This window comes from Tachypleus tridentatus, chromosome 1 (genome assembly GCF_004210375.1).
Source record: "Tachypleus tridentatus isolate NWPU-2018 chromosome 1, ASM421037v1, whole genome shotgun sequence".
NCBI classification, from domain to species: Eukaryota; Metazoa; Arthropoda; class Merostomata; order Xiphosura; family Limulidae; genus Tachypleus; species Tachypleus tridentatus.
Window position 1 is genome coordinate 93,971,693 of NC_134825.1, and position 22,853 is coordinate 93,994,545.

The 22,853-nt window shown below is 34.1% G+C and overlaps 1 protein-coding gene across 1 annotated transcript in view; it reads right to left on the minus strand.

Annotated features, from left to right (window-relative positions):
* Nucleotides 1-15,271, minus strand: part of LOC143255761 (transforming growth factor-beta-induced protein ig-h3-like) — a 47,969-nt gene extending 32,698 nt beyond the window's left edge. Inside the window, exons 1-5 of the mRNA XM_076511942.1 lie at nt 15,132-15,271; nt 14,249-14,390; nt 12,270-12,365; nt 10,780-10,844; nt 6,064-6,389 (exon numbers count right to left, since the gene is read on the minus strand). Of these exons, the coding sequence (XP_076368057.1) occupies nt 6,064-6,389; nt 10,780-10,844; nt 12,270-12,365; nt 14,249-14,370 (609 nt within the window). The 5' untranslated portion in view covers nt 14,371-14,390; nt 15,132-15,271. The remainder of the gene's footprint in view (nt 1-6,063; nt 6,390-10,779; nt 10,845-12,269; nt 12,366-14,248; nt 14,391-15,131) is intronic.
* Between the last annotated feature and the right edge of the window lie 7,582 nt (nt 15,272-22,853).

Below are 22,853 nucleotides of genomic sequence, written 5' to 3' on the forward strand. Positions count from 1 at the left end.
CCATCTTTGATCTGGTCGTTTGACTGAAAGGATAAAACAGGCTGTTTAACATAAGTTTTTTAACTCTAACTGAATTTATTGAGAGTAGTGTCTTTTATATGTCAGGATTGTGTACCACACAATTAAGCATATAGTCCACTGGTTGTTTTTTTAAATCTCCTTATGTTCAGATGAGAAAAACAGCTCCCCAGTGTAAATATACAATGATGCAATCAGCAATATATCTGGAAGAGATATATTTTCTAATAGTTGATGTACATGAATTATCTTTATTTTTGGTAAGAGTATGTATGTCAAAAGAAATATAATGACAAAACACTAAGAAAACAAAAGTTCAAACTAGGTGGCTGGCTTGTGGTATGTGCCTACAGCATGTAAAAAAAAACTTGATTTTGGATAGTTCACTCTGTACATCATCTGTCAACAGCTGAATGAAGTGAAATATGAGTTACAGTAGTCATTGGTAATTTGAGACGTGGATGACTGGCCTCCTATCAGTATTTGCTGTTAAAATGATGGCTAAATTATGACACATTACAGGCTTAAAGTGACTGGAATTCTGGCTATTTTTCACTAAAATCTCTCTTTTGAAAGTGCTATGTAACATCCCATAGAAAAATATGGGTAGATACTTCAAAACATACTAATTTCTTATCATCTATGTAAAAGCTAATGATAATATTTTTTACCTTGTGCCTGTAAATATTCATGTTTCACTAGTCGAAATTAGTGTCTGTTTTAGGGCACATGTATGACAGCTACAACTAAGAAGTGACTTTCACACTTTAAATGAAGAACCAAAGTTTCTATTTCTGTAAATATACATTTCTTATAGGCTGATTCATTAAAAAACAAGCTGTAATGGACTACTTACAGACAATTTTAGCAATTATACAGGTGTTAAAGATTTTCTGAGGATTAAACTCTTTAACTCTGATCATCCTCTTGAGAACCAGATACTCTAAGAATCAAAGATGGAGGAGAAGGTTGACTGTAATGATGAGAGAACTATATAGTATGTTGTATTATCTCATCTCAGCTGATGAGAGCAAAAAAAAAAAAAAAAACACTAGCAGTATGTATCTGATTGTTCCTGAAGAATCTTATAAGGAAGTGTCAGTTGAAGAGAGTCTATCTGCTCTGATGGTTACCTAAGATGTCAGCACTGATTTCTAATCGTTATGGCTGAGACTGTTTGAGCAGTAGTAAGAACAGTCAGTTGACTACAAAAGCAACTTTCTGAGTGAGCTATCAAGCGGTGTTTCACAACAGGATGTATATATGCAATACATTATGTGACAATCACTTAATCATTTTTCAGTTTAAAGTTATTTGTAGAAATATCAACAGCTGAAAAGGCATAGCAATGCTTACTTTCTAAGCATTTGAAACCCTCTTGAGAACTTGTTACTCCAAGAGTCAAAGGTAAATGAGCAAGTTGGCTCCAACAGTGAGAGCAAGACATTGGTTTGACGTTTTGCAATATAGGTTGCATGAACCTCACTGAACACAAAGCCATCTCAGCCAAGATTGTTGGATGAAAATCCTGGTGCAAGTTACAATTTTATTTAACTGTTAGTGAAGACTAAGGAATCTGACAAATATGGTAAAGAAATTTTTCAGTATTGCAAGTCTCGCTTTTCAAATGTTCAGCTTAAGTTTTGTATCAAATCTTAATGGAAATGCACTGGTATAAATTTCATGAGCAAACATATGGTCTTATACGTAGGTTGGCACATCTTTGTGTTGTGCTGTTCTGGTTATTATGAACCAGTGTTCCTGAAGTGCAGCCAGAAGGTATATATATATTTGTAGTTTAAACACAAAGCTACACAACAGGTTGTCTGTGCTCTGCCCATAACAGATATCAAAATCCAGTTTCTAGCATCATATGTCCACAAACATACCATTAGGTTACTGGGGGCAGCCAGAATGCTGTACTCTTAATCAGTTAATGTATACTGTATAAATCAAATGAAATTCTGATATTTTGCTAGATTTTTGTCTGAATTACTTTTTTACGTTTACTTAATGAAATGCATCCCAGTAAAATAGCAGTATGGTTGCATACTTACAACACTAGAAATTGGGTTTCGATACCTGTGATGGGCAGAGTACATATAGCCCTTTGGGTAGCTTTTTGCTTAATTTCAAACAAGCAAACCTATTACAAGAAGTTTTTCACGAGCTCCGTGTTTTATTAGTTTATTTTGAATTGTATTGAACATTATTTTAGTTGTACTTTATTCTAAATTTTCACAGTTAATTTAGTTATTTTGTACTGCTGCTTGCTAAGGTATATGCAGTTGTTACCGTGTTTAGGTATCATGGTACCTTGCATACCACCTCAGGAAGTTTATTACAGCATCTTAAGAACTGTAGTTAATTTTCTATTTTTACCTGTAGTGTTTAAATATCGGACTTTCTGATTTGGCCTGAAATGTTCAAAGTCTAGATCTGAGAAGACTCTGAGATGGAGCAGTGAGGGAATCAATCACACATATCTTTTTCAGGCAACTTTTCTTGATTTCCAAGAGTTAATCAATAATATTTTGACTTGATATCACCAGTATATAAATATGTGCTGAAAAATTATTTTCCACAAGTAAAGGTTACTTGTTGCAACCTTTGTCTCAAGCTAATGTTTATATACTTCTGAAAATGTGGCCTATCCAAACAGGTGATACAGAAACTTAGGCTTATAGTGGTTTAGAAGCACATTTAGACTATTGGTTTAAGTCTACAACCTAACTTACCGGATAGTACATTCAGGTTTTTGTCTGAATATAAAAGAAGGGTATATACCTCATGTTTTCTCAGCTCTTGAGTTTGGTTGTCTTTTTTTTTTTTAACACTTGTGTTTCTTTTCTCACCCCACACAGCAAGATAATATAGTCACACAAAAGGACAGCCCAAAGAGTGTTGTAACATAACTACTGGTATTGGTAAAGAATTTTATGCTTCCATTCACTGGAATAGCAGCATAACAGATCATGGTTTTTCAAGAACAAACGTTTAGCCCATTACTCCATTTCTTGACCAATTTGAGATGTCAATGCAGCTGCGGCTATTAAAGATTCTTTTTTGTTTTCCTTTGCTATCTGTATTTGTTTTATTATTTGCATAATAACCCTCAACCTATATTATGTGGATACTTTAAATTCATCCGTTTACTAACGAGACTCAAAACTGGAGCACTTTCTAATAAGTCACTATTCTACTTCTTCAGTATAATGTCGAAGTCACATAAATCGGATGTTCAATACGAGTTAGACTTGATAACTAGCCAATCACAGCCTAAAGTTGTTGGTGTCACGTTGAGTTTGTGCTAAAGAGGTGCGTACAGCATATAAACGACTTAAAAGTAGTAATTGTTCGTTGTTTTTTTTAATTTTACGCAAAGTTACACAAGGGCTATCTGCGCTAGCCGTCCCTAATTTTGCAGTGTAAGACTAGAGGGAAGGCAGCTAGGCATCACCACCCACTGCCAACTCTTGGGCTACTCTTTTACCAACGAATAGTAGGATTGACTGTAACATTATAACGCCCCCACGGCTGAAAGGGCGAGCATGTTTGGCGCGACGAAGATGCGAACCCGCGACCCTCGGATTACGAGTCGCACGCCTTAACCTACCTGGCCATGTCGGGCCAAACGTAGTAATAATGAAAAGAAATGTTGATCAATTTTTTTCATAAAGATAAAAAATAAAATAAAGACAAAAGGTGGAGAAATATATAGAAAATGATAATGTGACACAATATATATGAAATCATTCCAATATAGAGAAATTAAAGTATGAATAATACTAATAATGTCATGTAAGTTTAATTAAACATTTAATTTTGAAAATCTTTTCAGAGACATACGAAGATAACAAGTTTGTTTGTTTTGTTTTTTTATTTCGCGCAAAGCTACACGAGGGCTATCTGCGCTAGTAGCCCTTAATTCAGCAGTGTAAAACTAGAGGGAAGGCAGCTAGCCATCACTACCCGCCACTCTTGGGCTTCTCTTTTTAACGACAAATAGTGGAACTGACCGTCACATTATAACGCCCCAGGCTGAAAGTCCGAACATGTGTTGGTGTGACAGGGATTCGAAATCGCGACCCTCAGAATTCGAGTCGAGTCCCTTAACCACCGGGTCATGCCTGGCCAAAGATTAGCAATGCCAGGATGGAACTTGATGCCTTTTGGCGTTACAGTATTCAATAATGCTATCCAGTAAAATTCTTTAACTTCCCTGTTTCTTTTACATGTAAAATTTATCTCTATACTCGTTATTGTAATATATTCTTTAATCTAAATGCTGACGGTAAGAACTATGATCGTCATATTAATTCATTAAAACAGACTATGGCTAAAAAACTTATAAACTAAACACTATTTGTTAATCCAACAACTTGATAAAGCTAACAATATACTACGTAAATCTATCTTGCAACAATTATCTAAAACCAATTCTTCTCGTGTTCCACTGATTATTTTCTATTACCCCAAACTAAAACCAACCCCTAATGCTAAAAAAAAACAAAACACTTTTACCTCCTTCAACTTAATGATCAACTCAAATCCATTTTTACAGAAGGTTCTGCTGTTTCTTTGAGAAATAATAAAACTTCGCATTCACGCCAAAGTCATCTTTTAGTCGATACCAAGTGGAAGTTATCCTTGCAATAGCAAGTGATGCTGAACTTGTAGGTTCATGCAGAAAAAGGGAATATTTTCCGATAGAGACAACCAAAAGCAGTTCAAAGTCATTAAACCTATAATCTACTCTTCAAATTTCATATATATAATATATAATGTTATAAACTCAAATTCAAAATTCAGGTTACTTGGATCAGTAATGTGTTAAAATACGTTACATAATAAATCGGGGACTCGTCCGTAATACATTATAATACGTAACAAGATATTATATCACACACACACACACACATATATATATATATCACATTATAATTTCCTATATTTCTCATAACCTTTCGCCGTTATATTATTTTTATCTTGATAAAAATTAGTTAGTATTTCTTATAACTATTTTGGCAAAAACTAAATCTGATATCAACAACTTTTGGTTACGATTGACTAGTTCTCAAGTCTAACTTATACTAAACATTCGATCTATGTGACGTGACACATACATATATACATGTAATAGCATTCATTAAACATAACCCCTTATTCTCCGTAAGAAGAATGAATTATCCGAAAGCGCTCGAGTATCGGGTCTCGTTTGAAAACCATTATAAAAAAGTTCTTGATTAGCTTACGTAACCAGGTATTAAACCAGAACTAAAGAAATGCATTATAAAATAACATGCATTGACATTGTTTTCAGCTGTATATACTAGATTCAAACAAATTCAATGCTTTGTGTAAAACAAAACTATTACTCTAAGTACTTTAAACTTTGTATACAAAGCACAAGTTTTGTTTGTTTTTGGAATTTCGCACAAAGCTACTCGAGGGCTATCTGTGCTAGCCGTCCCTAATTTAGCAGTGTAAGACAAGAAGGAAGGCAGCTAGTCATCACCACCCACCGCCAACTCTTGGGCTACTCTTTTACCAACGAATGGTGGGATTGAACGTCACATTATACACCCCCACGGCTGGGAGGGCGAGCATGTTTAGCGCAACGAGGGCGCGAACCCGCGACCCTCGGATTACGAGTCGCACGCCTTACGCGCTTGGCCATGCCAGGCCTACAAAGCACAAAAAAAAAAAAATCCAAAACAAAAACATGTAAGTAGGTTTCCTCATTTACAATAAAATAAATGAATAAAGTTTCAACTAACCAAGAACATAAAAAAGTACTTACAGCCTAACGTTACTTATTGTAAGTAAATGTGAGCACTGTTAATAAATTTTTGAAAGATTAATTATGGAATATTGTGTGGTTCAGGCTGTTTGAATTTCTTGGAGTACTTCTTATACTAGTTTTTAAGATATACTTTATTTTTACATCTTTAGAATTTTACCTTAAATAGTTTAATCACATTAGATTTTATTCACATACTATCCTAGACATTGAATTTGCATGTTAAATCGTAGTAAACTCACTCCATTTGGATAACGTCGAAAGCGTAACGCGGCTTCCCCAAAAAGTGTGGGTAAGGTGATTTGATCCTGTAACTGATATGAATAATGTCGTCGTTCTACAACAGCATACAGAAGCACAGGTGGTTGTTGTCTGGATCTTATACTTTCTTCTAATTCTTCCTTTCCCCTAATATTAAGGTTGTCAAATGCCATATTATGCGCTGCGAAAAGTGTGTAAGCTCCCCTCTTAGCTAACAGGGATATGAGACCCTGTAGCTCTACTTGGCGGACAAATTCAGAAGCTTCGAATGTACGTGCTGTATCAAGAAGATTGGTTAAAGGCTTTACTGAAAAGGAAAAATATGTTTCAGTTGTTTACATCCATGATTTATGCTGCATATAATGATAGAAAATGGATGGAGGGAGGACTTGTATGGAAAGCATACATTTACTAATATACTCAGTATAATATAATAAAGTAAACAACTCCTATACCCTTGTTTTTTAACATTTTAGTGTCACATTCGATAACTGAAATAACTTAATTTTTGATAATTGAAACGATCGAGTCAGAGTATTTAAACTATCAGAAAACAAAAAGAAGTTCATAAATTCTGTTGCATTTTATACTGTAATGGTTTCTATTGCAGCATGAGTTCTTTTAAATTATTTGGTAAAATCGAAGAATGCTAAGTTCTGTACATTGTAACGGATTTACCGTTCTACGTTTATTTTAACACTCCTACGAAAAAAATATTTACATCCACTAAAGTGATTTTGGGGCCTATCAGGCCCCATATATTTTTCCAATAGAAACACAGTGATTTAGCAACATTCATTACAAACAACTTTAGAATGGCTCTGACAAACATTTATTTTACAATTTGAGCAAACAATTTTCGATCTTTTGATCTGCCGCACAAATGGAATCGTCCTCTTTTTGCCCTCTTTGCAGGCGGTTCACATGAGGTTGTTTTGTCATTATCTTTGCAGTAAATTTCTTGATTTCAAGCACCAATTGCCGTATAAATTCTCTTCTGGCTCTTGATTTATGTTGACGAAGAAATTCTGGATGTTTTGTCGAGTATAGAAGGAAAGCATTGTACGCAGCAAGATCTAGAATGTTATAGAATATGCAGACTGACCAGCGCTTTAATCGCCTCTTTATTGTATAATATCTCACCAGTTGATCGAGAGTGTCGACACCTGCCTTCGTTGCATTGTAAAGATTGACGATTTCGGGCTTTCCATTCTCTTCTACTTCACCAGACTGATGCTGAGAACTCAGTAGTAGCACATATTTTCCTGGTTTGTCTGAGTGCCTGAGAAAAGTGATGTCGTCATGGTAGAAAATCTTTGGTGATAACTCTCTAGATTTTGCATTTATTTCAGGAGGCAGGAAGGTTTTTGATTTCCGTATGGTTCCAACAAGTCATGTTCTTTTTGTTCGTAGGTACTTGGCAAGTGTCATTGTTGTGAAGAAATTATCTGTCGTTATTGTCCTTCCTTTTCCAAGAAATGGCTGACTCAGTTCTCTGACTATTCTTTCTCCTTGATTTGTTTCTGTCGTATTTCCAACCTTTCCAGTATAAATTTGAGCGTTGAGGAGGTAACTTGTCTTTGCATCTGTTAGGCAACAAATCTTTATTCCGTATTTGCCTGGCTTTGTCGGAATGTATGTTCTGAAGCCAACTCTTCCTTTGAAGTTACATAGTTGTTCATCCACTGTCAAGTATTCGCTTGGGTTGTAACTGTTTTTGCAATTTTCAATGAAAAAATTCCAGACTCCAGAGATGGCGGCATCTTTGATTTCTCTATTTCTTTGAGAGTGGATGTCTGATTTTTGAGCACATTTTTTTGAATTTGTCTTGTGTAATCAGTTTTCGCAAAAATGGCAAACCGAATTCGGTTGAAAACTTTTCGTCTATCGATGCATTTTTGGATTTGCTTATTCCAAGGAAAAGATTAGCTGCGATCCATTTCCAGAGGTCTTCTTCAAAAATTGGTTCTTTCATGACGATGTTTGTTGAGTGAATGATCTGTTCCATAATATTATCAGAAATGAAAATTTTGAATGTTTCGAATGGTGTAGAGACTCTTGGAGCAGCTTGCCTTGTAATGCCTGGGTTCCCATTGAATATATTGAGAGCTGCGGTTCTCCTGTTGATCCTTGAAGGTGTTGTTGAATAACTAAAATTCTTATCTTTGGACAAAAGTTCGTTCACTGGCATCGTAGTAAGATATTCTTGATTACTTTCTTCACTTTCAGAAGGGTACGGCGCGATTTGTTCATTATTTTCGGCTTCAGAAGGATCATCATCACAACTTTCAGAGTAGTCTTCGACATTATCATGTTCACTTTCATCGTCGGATGGTTTTGTCAGTAAATTTACAGCTTCATCAAGAGATATCATTTTTGACACGGTTTGAAGATTTCAGCTCCTATATATATAGGATTTGTGGATTCTTCTAGAATATTCTAGGAGCTTCAAGAATATTCTAGATTATTCTAAATACTTCTGTAAAGTTTCTAGAATGTTCTAGAACAGGCGTGGGCAAACTAGGCAATAATCAGGACCGTCTAAAATTATTGTTGGTGTAGAGTTATTATCCTAAATATCCATCTTTTGGAAAGAAGTTGTAAAATTAATATATTTTTACTATAATTTGCTTTTTTCGGTTGCCCAGGCCTGTTCTAGAATTATTCAGGAAATAAATAAAGTCATTTTTATGTTTTTTGATCTGGGACCTAATAGGCCCCAAAATACCCTTAGTGGATGTTTAAAAAAATTTTTTTTTAATATTATTTCGCAAATGTCTGAAAAGTCAAAATATTATTGCTCCTTAAAATATAAAGGGATAGCGTCAGTTAATGGTAATTTCATTTAAATACAAAATTATTAGCCTAATATTAATAACCTTTCAAGTTGCTCTGGGGCCTGTTAGGCCCCAATTTTCGTAGGAGTGTTAATACATACGCTTGTTTCAGTATAGTTTTCATTTTGTATGTGACGTATATACTTGACTATGCATTGAGCAGAACTACCTGTTCTCGAAATTTGTAGAAGATTCTTGACAGTAAGAATCAACAATAATTGTTTTACAAGAACGCTTTCGAATATTGTTGAAACAACGAGAAGCTCGAGTGATTATATAAAAGCCAAGAAACAGTAATAAAAGAAAATTATTTTTGGTCAGATATAGTTAGTGTGCTGTAGACCTCGGAAGCTATAATTGTGATTAACCCTTATTAATCGGAAAACTACCGAATTTGACCAGGAATGTTTATAGATTTCGAACATTACAAACTATTCAACTTCAGTAGCTTAACGTCAGAAGTTATAATTTCTACAGGGACATTAAATATCATCATCAGTAAAAGTCAGTGGTGTAAGGCCAAACAAGCTAGCTAACAAAAGCGAGGTATGACAATATCAACTCAGAATTTATTTGCTCGTTGTGGAATGTGGACCTGTATTGTCGATAAAATATTCAGTTCTAGACCGGATATAGGATTCAGTATTATTTGTAAGTTTGTGAAACTGTTGCATATAAACCATCATTTGTTATAATTATTGTTAATAACTGTTATTATAAATTGTACTGTTGTTTAATTTTTGTATATTAAATATATATTTGTATTAAGAAAGAAACTTTTGTGTATCAATGGTATTAACAAGTACCATACATCTGATACATATTAATATTCAATTAATTTTTAAATTCAAACTCAAATTTCCAATTAGTTGAAATAGTACTACGTGAGACTCGACCGAAATAAATTATAATACGTAACAGTACTTAAAAATTATGAGAGCAGTTTATTTCTTTTGATATTAGTTCTAGAAATTAGCTTAAGTATTGTTTACTGAGAGACGTGAGTTCACAGGATGCTAGTTCAGCAGTTTTACTTACTAACTTCTCTAGTATGTATGACACTTTCGTTTATTTTACTTTTATTATCTAAACAAAATTGAAATAATTGACTACCTGGATCACAGTAACAGAAAAAGTGAGCAACAAATTTACTAACTTAATTATCAGTTATCGATCACTCTAGTCTAACTTGTGTTTAAAACTGTTAACTTGTTTACGAAACTTTCAAGAAGATTCCAGTGATTAAGGTTCGACAATTATCCTGCATTAAAAATATATAGCTATAAAACAGTAGAAATGTCTAAAAGCACTTCCTACAATGCCTTATGCTAGAATAAAATTTCAGGTCCAAACTCTTTTAAGTGATGTCGTTAGTTAAATGACAAAAATAATAAAAATATGTTTGTTTGTTGTTAAGGTTTGACCAACAGAATGGGCTAACTGTGCTTTTGCCTTCCGTTCCTATCGAAACCTATTTCTAGTGTTGTATGCCCTCAGACTTACCCTCTGAGCCTTCTATGAATATTTAGAAATTAAATACGAAAATGCACGTAAACTATTCATTTAAATAAAATAAAAAACAGGTATCGCTGAACGACTTCGTGTAGATTGAACGTGGGTTTTTCAAAAGTAGAAAAAATATCTCAAACAGCGCTTTAAAATGTTTTAATAAACATGATACAAACTAATATCTTTTTGATGAAGAAAATGTCATTTACTTAGAGAAAGTTACTGGCTTCTTTAGTGCAGGTTGTGTCAAAACATGAGAAAAAACTGTTTGACAAAAACTTGTTTGTTGTATGTAAGATCTGGGTATTACGTCACACCTAAACTTGCATATGGATAAATGTTAAAACTTACCTACAGGGCAACCTTTTTCTCCGCTTAGAGTGCTATAGCCATGACAACAATAAAACTTCACAATTCTGTTTCGAACAAAACAAACAACACAAATTAGACTAAGATATGTAAAAAAAATTAATTCTAAATTTCAACATCCTTCGTACAAAAGTAAATTATCTTCTCATCGCAAAAATTATAATTTTGAATGCATCAAAAAAGCTTACTAAATACTGTAATGGATTTAATATTATTTTACTATCAATATTTGTTTAAGTTAAATATATAGTTAAAATGTATGTAACTTATATTGTTAAATATATATTGCGCATGTTCTGCCAGTTCTCTAAATTTATAGAAGATTCTCGAGAGTAAGAATCAAGAATATATGTTTTACTAAAGCACTAACGTATCTTCTAATATTGTTGCGAAGTGAAACTTCAGGAATTTCGCCTAAAGATTACAAGTTGCCGCGCCATTAGACAGTTTATAAAAAATTGTTGGTCAGCTGTAGTTTGTGTACTATAAGCATCGGAACCTATAATTGTGACAACAGCTTATTAATCGGAAAACTATAGATATTTGACCAGAAATGTTTATAGATTCCGAATACTATTGTCCAGCATGGCCAGGTGGTTAAGGCACTTGACTACGTAATCCGAGGGCCACGGGTTCAAATCCCCGTCACACCAAACATGCTCGCCCTTTCAGCCGTGCTACGATCAATCCCACTATTCGTTCGTAAAAGAGTAACCCAAAAGTTGGCAGTGGGTGGTGACGACTAATTGTCTTCCCTCTAGTTTTACTAAATTAAGGACGGCTAGTGCAGATGACCCTCGTGTAGCTTTGCGTGAAATTTAAAACAAACCAAACCAAATCTGAACACTACATGCTGTTCAATTTCAGAGAATTAACTTCGGACGTTAGTGTTTCTACGAGGGCATTAAATATCTATCTTCCTCTCTGAAAAGTAAGTTCGTAAAACGCATTAGGCCAAATAAGAATGGAGTTAGTTAGCAATATCGTCAAGTAAAGTGTATATATGTATCAACATAAAATTAATTCGCTCGTCATGGACCTGGACCGTCGTTAAAACATTTAGTTCCAGTCTAGATAGAAGGCTTAGTATTGTTCGTAAGGTTGCAAAACTTTTATATGTAAATCTTATTTGTAATACCTACTTGTAATAATCATTATTATAAATTATATTGTTGTTTGTATATCAAAGTATATTTGTGTTTTACCCACCGCGGATATTAAAAACCGGTTTTTAGCGGTGTGAGTCCGAAAACATGCCGCTGTGCCGCTGGAGGGTATTTGCGTTAAGAAAGACAATTGTGTGTACCGATCTTGTTGGCAAATGTCATAAATCTGATACATACTGACATTCAATTAACTTCTAAATTAAAAGTAAAATTTCCGATTATTGAAATATGTGCAGCGAATATGTGTAAATATAAGTTATTGGACATAATATTAAAATTGATAGATTAAAAGCTTAATTCACTTACGTCTCTTGTCCACATATATTTCCATTGGACCAAGGTATAGCAAACACCTTTCCATTTCCTTTCGATGCGAATTGTTCTTTTGCGCAGACTCCGGGTCTAGAATGTATATACAAAAAAAAAAAAAAGGATGTCAATGATTTGTTTGTCTATTGATTGATTGGTTGCTGTTCAGCACAAAGTTACACAATGGACAATCTATTCAAGTGCAAGTCGCAGGACGTATTGCACTAAAAATTGAGTTTCCATACCAAAAAAGGGCAGAGCATGAATAGCTCATTGTATAGCTTGATGCTCAACAGCATACAAGCTTTACACATATCCGTGTTCAACAGTTCTTCTATCATCGTTATGGTGGCAAAAGTTATTGTATCACCAGAACAGCTTAAAGTATTTTGTCGTCACGAATAATATTTTAAAATTTCGTCCTCGTCGGAGCTTCTGCTTTATTATAATTGATAAATAAATATATATATATATACATATACTCTAATAAATGAACTAGATGTCTCAATTTTTAGTAAACTATAACTTTACCATTTCCTCTTATCTGTGTTTTAATTGATGCTATTTAAATTTGGAAGAACTTATTTTTTCTCGTATTTTATTCTTTCTTTTTGGCTGTTAAGGTTTGAAGTTATTCTTTAAGACCTAGATTCCTAAATTTATCAGAAATGTGTTTTATGTTAAAGTTGAATATCTTACAAAGTTTATGTCTGCAACTGCAATTTCTAGGTCAATAAGTTTGTTTGATTGCTTTTGAATTTCTTGAAAAGCTAAACGAGTGCTATCTGCGCTCGCCGTCCCTAATTTAACAGTAATAGACTAGATGGGAGGCAACTAGTCAACACCATCCCCACCAACTCTTGGACTACTCTTTTGCCAATGAGTAGTGCGATTGATCGTAAAATTATAACGTCCCCAAAGCCCAAAGGCTCAAAAACAAGCAATATAGGTGACATGGATTTGAACCCGCGACCTTCAAATTGTGAGTCAAACTCACTAGGATATAGGTTAGTAAGACCAAAGATATTAAACGAGCTCGCGTTAGTTGACTCTACGGAAAGCAAAATTAATACAAAAACAGTTGTTGATTTAGTCCTCTAGACGGTTGCCACCTCGTTTATCCGCTAAATCTATGCTTTCACACCTTTTTTCATATATTAGTTATTAACTTCTGTACTTTTAACAGCCTTTACATTTTAACTAATCGTGTCTTTGATGAAGTGTTTGGAATTTTGAGTTAGAGGTTTCAGAATTCTGAATAAAACTTCAACACTTTGTTTCCGGATATCCAAGCAAAGCTACTTAAGAATTATCTGTGCAAGCCGTCCTAATTACATGGCCTTGCCGGGCCATTAAATAATAAACAAAGTATTTAATACACTTTCTCCTGCAATTCAAAACGTAACTTCTAAACTGTGTGTGCCCTTAAACGAGATATATATTTGAAATGGATTATTACCTCACCTCTATCTTGTTTATATGAAAAAAAACTCCCTACGCCTAAACAAATTCGAGAAAATATAATCAGTTGAAACTAAAATACTCAGTTTTTAAAGGATTATATAAAATAAGACGGTAGTTTATTATATAACATCTAATAATTTTTATTTAATAATGCCTATAATAACCAGAGGGTTTGAGTTTGTTTGAAATTACACAATAGGCTTTCTGTACTCTGCCTATCAAGGGTATTGAAACCCGGTTTCTAACAGTGTGAGTCCGCAGACACATCGCTGTGCCACTGGGAGATATAATATACAGGAATTAAAAATAGAAATGATTCAGTTGTTTAGAATGGCTTTAGAACATCTTCAAATATTGCAATCGTGTATCATTATCATTTTATGTTGATTTATCAATTATAATAAATATATAAATAATCGATTTCTTAAAAAACACTACCTAATAATGCAACATATTTACACACTATTGAATAATAAATAAAAGTAGCATGTCTATGATACGCGATTAATTACCCATGATATCTTGTTAGCTCATCCCATCGACTACCATCGGATGGAAATATCAGAGTATTAAGAATGATCAGCAGCACAACTATATGAGAATTGTCCAATAGATTCATCAGACTTGTTTTCATTCAGGTCGAAGGCACTGGATCTAAAACAAACAAAAAACAACATACATATAAACACTGGCACATTTAAACACAGGAGACACTTTATCAGACTGAATGTTCCATGTGGCAAAATAAATTTACTTTTAGAAATACGAGTAAATTTTAATGTCACTAAGAAAAGTAAATGCAACAAAAATCAATTTATGTATAATATGTTGGTAAATGTATTTAAAAACTAAACTGTGCAACCTCAAAAATGCTCTCAGACAAATGGAATTTAAAACTGCATGTGCACATACAACTTACGAGTTGGTTGACTTCCACACCAAAAAGCAAATAAATTTTCACTGAATGATATTGCAGTTAGAACAGATATATTTCTAAATAGCAATTCTCAAATGACAATGATGCTAGGTTTGTTTGGGCTACAGTGTTTAATTTTATTCACTACGCGTATGCACTGCGATTAAAATGGCTGTTTTTATGTTGTTGTTTTTTAAATTTAAAAAAATCAAACAATACCAATAAAATATATATATATATATTTCAATTACACATAAATCAGGATTTTCTTTTATCATAAATACAATTCTAACTTGTTATTGTTCTATTCTGAGATTTCAACCAACAAGTGAAGTCTTAGAAATTTGTTATAAAAAATAGAAAATTTATTTCTTCGGAAAAAGAATTACTAATTTGAACACATCTGTATCCGTTTAGAATATGGGTCTTAAATTTAACATTAAGACTACCACACTGGTCAATTAATGAGATATGTTTACCTTGCTTGTACTTTTCTTTGATGTTATCTAGATTTCTGTAAAAGGGAACTTCAGTACGTCAGTTATCTTGTGTGTATGATCCTTGGCACGAGCGATTTGGCAGACAAGCAGAAGGCGCGCTAGCTGCCACTGATGACGTGTAGTCTGTGGGATGGTTGAGGACAAAGGTTGCAGTAATAAACTAATAAACTGTTAAACTGCTCGTAGGCGTAGGTCACAATAATCGAACTTCCCGTCTTGACAGCGTGACATTACGCAAATAGCTAGGTCAAAGGCTTTAAAATTATGTACGAAAAAAATTGTTTTAAAGGAAGGAGAGCTGGTGTCATGCAAACAAAAAAATTTTGTGGTAAAAACTATAAAATAAAAAATAAAAGATAAATACTTTTTTAAATATTTCATTAAAGATGTGTTTGCTTTTCAGTCTCTAAGAGAAAAAAGAGTACGAACAATTAAAACATTATGAAGGACATGTAAAGGATATTCAAACTGTAAACAACAAGTACTAGTAAACTAATCACGAAACAAATAAAACAAAAATAAATAGTTCATTCGTAAATACTTTGTAACAAAAGCTTTTTGAACTTGTATTTTATAATAAAAACACATATATGACAAAATTTTTAATATAGTCAGAAAAAATGTGAAGTTATTTAGTCTTTACTTGCGTTTTTCACTAACTTTTTCAAAACAACTAAGCTCTTACAGTCATTCAGGAAGTCCCCCACTGGGACAGAGATAAGTCTACGGATTAACAGTGCTAAAATCCGGGATTCGATTACCCTCGGTTGACACAGCAGCTAGCCTGATGTGGCTATGTTATAAGATAAACACACAAAACACTGACTCAAAAAATACATTTAGCGATTTCACTCGCCAAAAACACTTTTGACGTGACATGACAATCCAATAATATCGTACGTTGTTTTATTATTTGACATATTCTTACCTGATCAGCACGTTTATTCATTACAATGGAGTATTTAGTTTTCGTAGTACATACTTTTAATTGTTTTATCAAATACTAGTGTTAAATTGGAAAATATTTTTATGGAAACACGTCTTTAAGTTTCATGTGAAGTACCTTTTAATTATAGCTAAGTAATATCCTAAATTTATTTAATGCATGTCAATTAGTACATATCCCTCTCTCATTTAGCAAATAAAGATTGGAAGAAAGAAAGCTTTCTAGTCAAAACCTCCCACTGCCACTTCTGGTGATGCTCTTTGTTTAACAAATAGCAGAGAAATTAATCGTCACATTATAACAACCACATAGATGAAAGGATGAGAATATTTGGTGTGAAAGGGATTCGAACTCGCGACCTACAGGTTGCAAGCAGAGTGCTCTAACCTCCTGAACATGCTGGGTCTTGAGCACTTTAATTGTAATAGGTTTTAGTGAATTGCCTAGTGAGATAAAATGTTTTATAGTCAACGATTTTTCTCTGGATAATTTTTTGAAATTTCTTAGGATCAAAACAATAATATCTTGAAGGTTCTAAGCTGAAAGAAAAATATTTTATTTTTGTCACACAAGAATTTGATGAAGTTTTGTAATTAGATAGTTCAAGGACTGAGAAAATACTTTTTTTGTTTTAGTGTAAAGTTATGCAATGGGCTGTCTGTGCTTTGTTCACTACAGGAGATGGAACCTCGGGTTTTAACATTGCAAGCGCAAAACTTTCTTTTGATCTACTGTAAGAACCTATACCAAATACATGAATATCCTGTAAACAATTCTTCAACACATTAATCATTACACGAATTCTATTTTATATTAATTAATATATTTTGTTTTTTATAGTAACTTAAATATTCTACAATTCTTTAGTTATTTTAATTTTTTTCTATAAACTTACACTGAGTGATAAAATTTAGGATTTGTGTAAAATCATCTTAGCATGTTAAAGGTTTCTAAAATGTGATAGTTCATGAAAATTGTTTGTACACACTATAATTGCTAACTGCTATTTTTAGGACTTTTTGAAAAACGTGATGATTCATAGGTAATTAGCACTTTCATCTTGAATGACACTTTATGCAATATATAGACTAAATGTCAAGTCAGAAACCCCCAAGGCTTAAACATAATCTTCTTAGTTTATAACTGATGACCAACAGCACCCATTATCTACTCGATTATTCTTAACCGAAAGTCTCCCGCTTGTACAGCGGTAAGTTTGCGGGTTTATAACGCTAAAATCAGGTGTTCGATTCCCCTTGGTGGTCTAAGCAGATAGCCCGATGTGGCTTTGCTATATGCAAACACACGCACATTCTTAACAGAGAAAAAGGGGGAGGATTTATTGTAATTTTCATAATGTCCCTACAGATGAAAGTGCAGACTGGAGTGTAGTTAGCAACGTATCATTGCTTTGAACGTTGGATTCGCAAGTACACAGCCGAGAATAATGCTCAGTTTCAATTCACATTACTCTTTTTAAGTGACTGACAAATGTCAATACAGAATTACTGTATTGCGAAAACTCTGTATTGTGTGGCAAAATAAAGCAATAAATGACAGTGTAAGTTATGGGCGCCTTATAAGAGAGGCAACTAATTCATTTGCGTGAATACTTTAGTATAAATTTGCCATAAACACAAATACATTGAATCTCGGTCTAACATTGTCATCTCTCATCTTGACATACTTGCGACTGTTTAAATGGCTTGTGAATAAATTGATAATAATGATTTAAAAAAAGCCAATAAATAAACATAATCTGAACGAGCACAAAACTCCCAACTGTGAGTTAATGTATAAAAATTTATTCTTTACTTTTATGTATTGATAAGATTTCACGAAACTTAACTGCTTTTATACGAAGAAATAGGGCCCGGCATGGCTAGGTGGGTTAAGGCGTTCGACTCGTAATCTGAGGGTCGTGGGTTCGAATCTCCGTCGCACCAAACATGCTCGCCCTTTCAGCCCTGGGGGTGTTATAATGTTATAATCAGCCCCACTATTCGTTGGTAAAAGAGTAGCCCAGGAGTTGTCGGTGGGTGGTGACAACTAACTGCCTTCCCTCTAGTCTTACATTGCTAAATTAGGGACGGCTATCGCAGATAGCCCTCGAGTAGCCTTGCGCGAAATTCAAAAAACAAACAAGCAAACGAAGAAATAATAGATAGAAACGCTTTAAAGAAGAGTGGGTGAATTACGGAAGTTTTGAATAAAGGCAATGTTAAATTTGCGGTAGCATTGTTATAAGCGGTGAATAGCAAACGTTTTATAGCGATTATTTAAAACTCGTGATGTATAATGGATGAAAAATATTTTACCACACAAAAAAAAGAGTTGAAAATTACTATATTTTTATTGTTATAAGAGTGACTGAACCGGCCCGGCATGGCCAAGCGCGTAAGGCGTGCAACTCGTAATCCGAGGGTCGCGGGTTCGCGCCCGCGTTGCGCTAAACATGCTCGCCCTCCCAGCCGTGGGGGCGTATAATGTGACGGTCAATCCCACTATTCGTTGGTAAAAGAGTAGCCCAAGAGTTGGCGGTGGGTGGTGATGACTAGCTGCCTTCCCTCTAGTCTTACACTGCAAAATTAGGGACGGCTAGCACAGATAGCCCTCGAGTAGCTATGTGCGAAATTCCAAAACAAACAGTGACTGAAAGTTCCAAACATTAACTGATGTAAGCAAACATTAGTTTGCATTAATCAGTTTGATGAAGTATAAACATTTGAGTTCTTTCCAACGGAAGTCCTTTCAAAGTCCATGGAACATTTTAAACGTTTAATTATTTGTATTAAAAGTTTAAAAATGTTTAAATAAAAATTAAGAAGTAGATACGGGAACAAAAAGTATTTCTTTTGTTTTGAATTTCGCGCATAGCTCCTCGAGATATATCTGCGCTTGCCATTCCTAATTTGGCAGTGCAAGACTAGAGGGAAGGCCGCTAGCCATCACCACCTATCTCTGAAATTGCGAGCATGTTTGGTGTGAAGGAGATTCGAACCCATGACCCTCAGATTACAAGTCGAGTGCCCTAACCATCTGACCGTGCAGGGCCACCAAAAAGAAAATAGATAAAGTAAATATGAGCAAGATAACATCACAACACTTACTGGTTTTGACAAGATGCAACATCAAGGCCCGGCATGGCCAGGTGGTTAAGGCACTCGACTCGTAATCTGAGTGTTGCGGGTTCGAATCCCCGTCGCTCTAAATATGTTCACCCTTTCAGCCGTGGGGACGTTATAATGTTACGGTCAAACCCACTATTCGTTGGTAAAATAGCCCAAGAATTGGCGGTGGGTGGTGATGACTAGTTGCCTTCCCTCTAGTCTTACACTGCTGAATTAGGAAAGGCTAGCGCAGATAGCCCTCGAGTAGCTTTGTGCGAAATTCAAAAACTAAACAAGCAACATCAAAGTGGTTGTGGCCCTGGTCCCACCCATTCCTACTTCGTGTGCTTTTTGAACAATTACCAAACTAAATGTGGAGGAATATATAACTTAATGTCTGTGTTGTAAACTTTGTTTCAACAATCACGAAAAGATAACTCTAACGAAATGCATGACATCATAAGGGGTGGTGTTTGATATTGAAAGTCAGACAAAAACTTCATACTTTGCTTATAAGAGACATCATAGCTATCTGACTGGCAAGAAGTGGACTAAAAGAACAAGATGAAACTAGTTGATTTTTGAAATTTGTAAATTTTTTGAGTGTAAAGAAAGGATTAGCTGTGATAAAATCAAATTCAAATCTATAATTTGGATCAAAGTTCAATTAAAATATGAAGCAGAAATGAGCAGAACAAAGACCACATCCACTTTGAATTTGCACCACATCAAAAATAACTAAGTGTTGTAATGTTATCCCACCCATTCCTACCCTGTTTCCTTACTTTTTGGTGCTCCAATTCCTACTTCCTAATTTCTTTATTTAAATATTTTTTTACATTTGTCTCATAGCTCTTCTGGTACTAAATTTCGAAAGTGACTGGGCTCTAAGCCTATCCTCGTAGCTTTTCTTGGTGCTGAGTCTCGAGAGTAACTCGGCTATAGAGTTATCTCTCGACTTTTTATAGCTTTTGTTGGGATGTTTGCTATAATTTTAATTTCATATAGCCAGGGTGGTAGCCGTTTCTTTGGCTGAATTAATGATTGAGGATAGTTTCGCACGTCCTTGTTTACTGTCTCTAGCCTTATATTACTTCTTGTAGCAATGCTTTCTTCCCTGAGATAAAGACGTTTCAAGGTTATCAACATAAGATTTTCTTCTTTTCTCTTGTTTTGTTTCCTTGAAATGTATATTTTAAAAGTCGCACTGTTTTAAGTATGACATTAGATGTCACTACGTCACATTGAAAACAATGCAAAGGTAAATTATACAACTTGTATTTCCTGTTGTCAGTCAATACAACTCGAGCAAAGCCATGACAGACTTTGGCTTAGGTACTGACTGTTATGATAGAATTACTTTGTCCAATAAAGAACCTTCAAATCAGATGTAAGGAACTGAAATCTTCGCTTTCAAAGGTTAAATCATAGTTATGTAGGATCTAGATCTAAAGAATCTATGTAGTCTGAATTTTTTATCGGGCCGATACAGCTTCAGGCTGATCACGATATGAGGGCGAGTTGTTTCTTGGCAACTCACAGAACAAGTTCGTTAACATAGAATACGGTTAATAGTGTATTGTTGCCTCGTTAGTATTGTTGCAAAATGGTTATTGTTATTACATGTTATAGAAACAAATTACACAGGTTGTAAGTAAAAGTAAGAAAAACGATTTTAGCCAAGATAGCGTAATTCAATCATGTGCATTTAGATTTGCATAATGTAAAAGCAGAAGAGCACTGTGCCTTTTAACAACTTTAGTTAGTCAGATAGAGAGACCGACAAATTTGTGGCTTTGTGAAACATTTATTTATACTCTACCGACTTTTTCAAATGCTCTATAGTTAGTTTGTTTACTTCTTATTAGTATGTAAAGTGCTTACAAAGCTTTGTTTACGTGCTGTTTACAGTATGAGGTTTTAATTTGTAATGCACATAATGCATATCTGGTCCATTCCTACTATAAGTGCCACCGTATTTATGATAAATTTATTGCCGGCACAAAGCATTGTACACTGAGAATAAGAAGAAAAGAAATTATATAATTGTATATATATAGATAAGTGTATCTTCCCATATTCTGTCACATAACACTTTCAGTACTAATTTTGTATTCTTAAAATAGAAACGATATAAATGAATTAGAATACATAAAAAGTGCTTTCTGCATTTTTGAAAATATTTCTCATGCGGGGTTCCTGAAATGTACATATGAAATATATACATGTGTGTGTCTCTCTCTATATATATATATATTAACAAGCATTATTGTTGAGTTACATGTGTCCAGGCAGTTATTTATGAAAGGACAATATATCTAAAATTACACACTTTTTGAAATGTACAAATGTACTAAGTTTCAAGGTTTTACCACAGTTCATCCCCTATAGTCGTTGTAAAGTAATGTAATATCAGAATATTTACTATATATGCAATACATGTTTCGAAACATATTAGATACAGTATTTTCTAATTACTCAATTTTATTTCTGCGACAAATGGTACTTGTTTCAAAATTTCGGATATGCTGAGCGTTATTAACTTCTCTTTATAGTAGATGAAACGGTTGAACATACGTCTGACGAAGATCAAAATTATTTAATCCCCAGTGTAAATCTACGGGCTTATAACGCTAAAGTCCGAAGTTTGATTCCCCGCGGTGGATACAGCAGATATCTCAATGAGTCTTTCCTCTAAAACGAACAAGCAAAATTGTTTGTCAAGTTACCATTCGCTAACGTATCCCATTTATTTCTAAGCGGATTAAGCCATTCTCCCGTTTTTTCTATTGCTGTATACCTAAACACTCAGTTATCTATCCATCTGCCTGTCCAAAGTCTGTTCATCATTAAGCCATCACAAAACATTTCGATCACTCAACCACTAGTCGCTTAGCTCTACACTAAATACCTATTTTAAATTTCTCAAATTAAAACATTTACCCCACCCACTTATACCTCATGAGATTTCAAAATGGTTTTAAGTATATAAAATTTGTAACATGTAATGTTTTCCCTATTTTGTAAGATTACTAATTCATTTTTATCACCTCTTTTATTAAGTGACACCGCAAAAATCATTTAGGTTTTAAAGTTTTAAATTACACTATGTAAAACAAATTTTGTTCCTAGAGAGTATGTATTATTTTTTAATTGCTTATGTTGTAAAAGTACAGAAACTGGCCATTATTCCCTTCAAACTTTGCTTTTGTGACCTGGATAATGAAATTTAGAAATTAACCTATTTTGTATCTAAAAACGGGCAAATTTGCACATTTTCATTTACATAAAATTTGAAGAAAACAACATAAGAATCAAGATTTACATGTATTTATACTAACGTTATACAAAAATGTTTAGAAATGAGTAGTTTTTCGAGATTTGCGACTGTAATGTAAATCACTTTTACGTATAAGCCTCCAAATATAGTCTGAGCATTTGACTTTGACAGATCAAAATTTCTGATCAAGTCATTGAAGTCTCTTTGGTTGGGGTAGTATGGGTTTCTATCACCAGCTGCACCTCTGAAATTGTAATCTGAATCTTCAACGTCTACTTCCTCTTCTGATTTGCTGCTCTCTTCTGAGGATGGCTGCTTTCTCTCGGGCTGAGTGGGTACAGGGAGCTCAGGGAAGTGTGGCACTG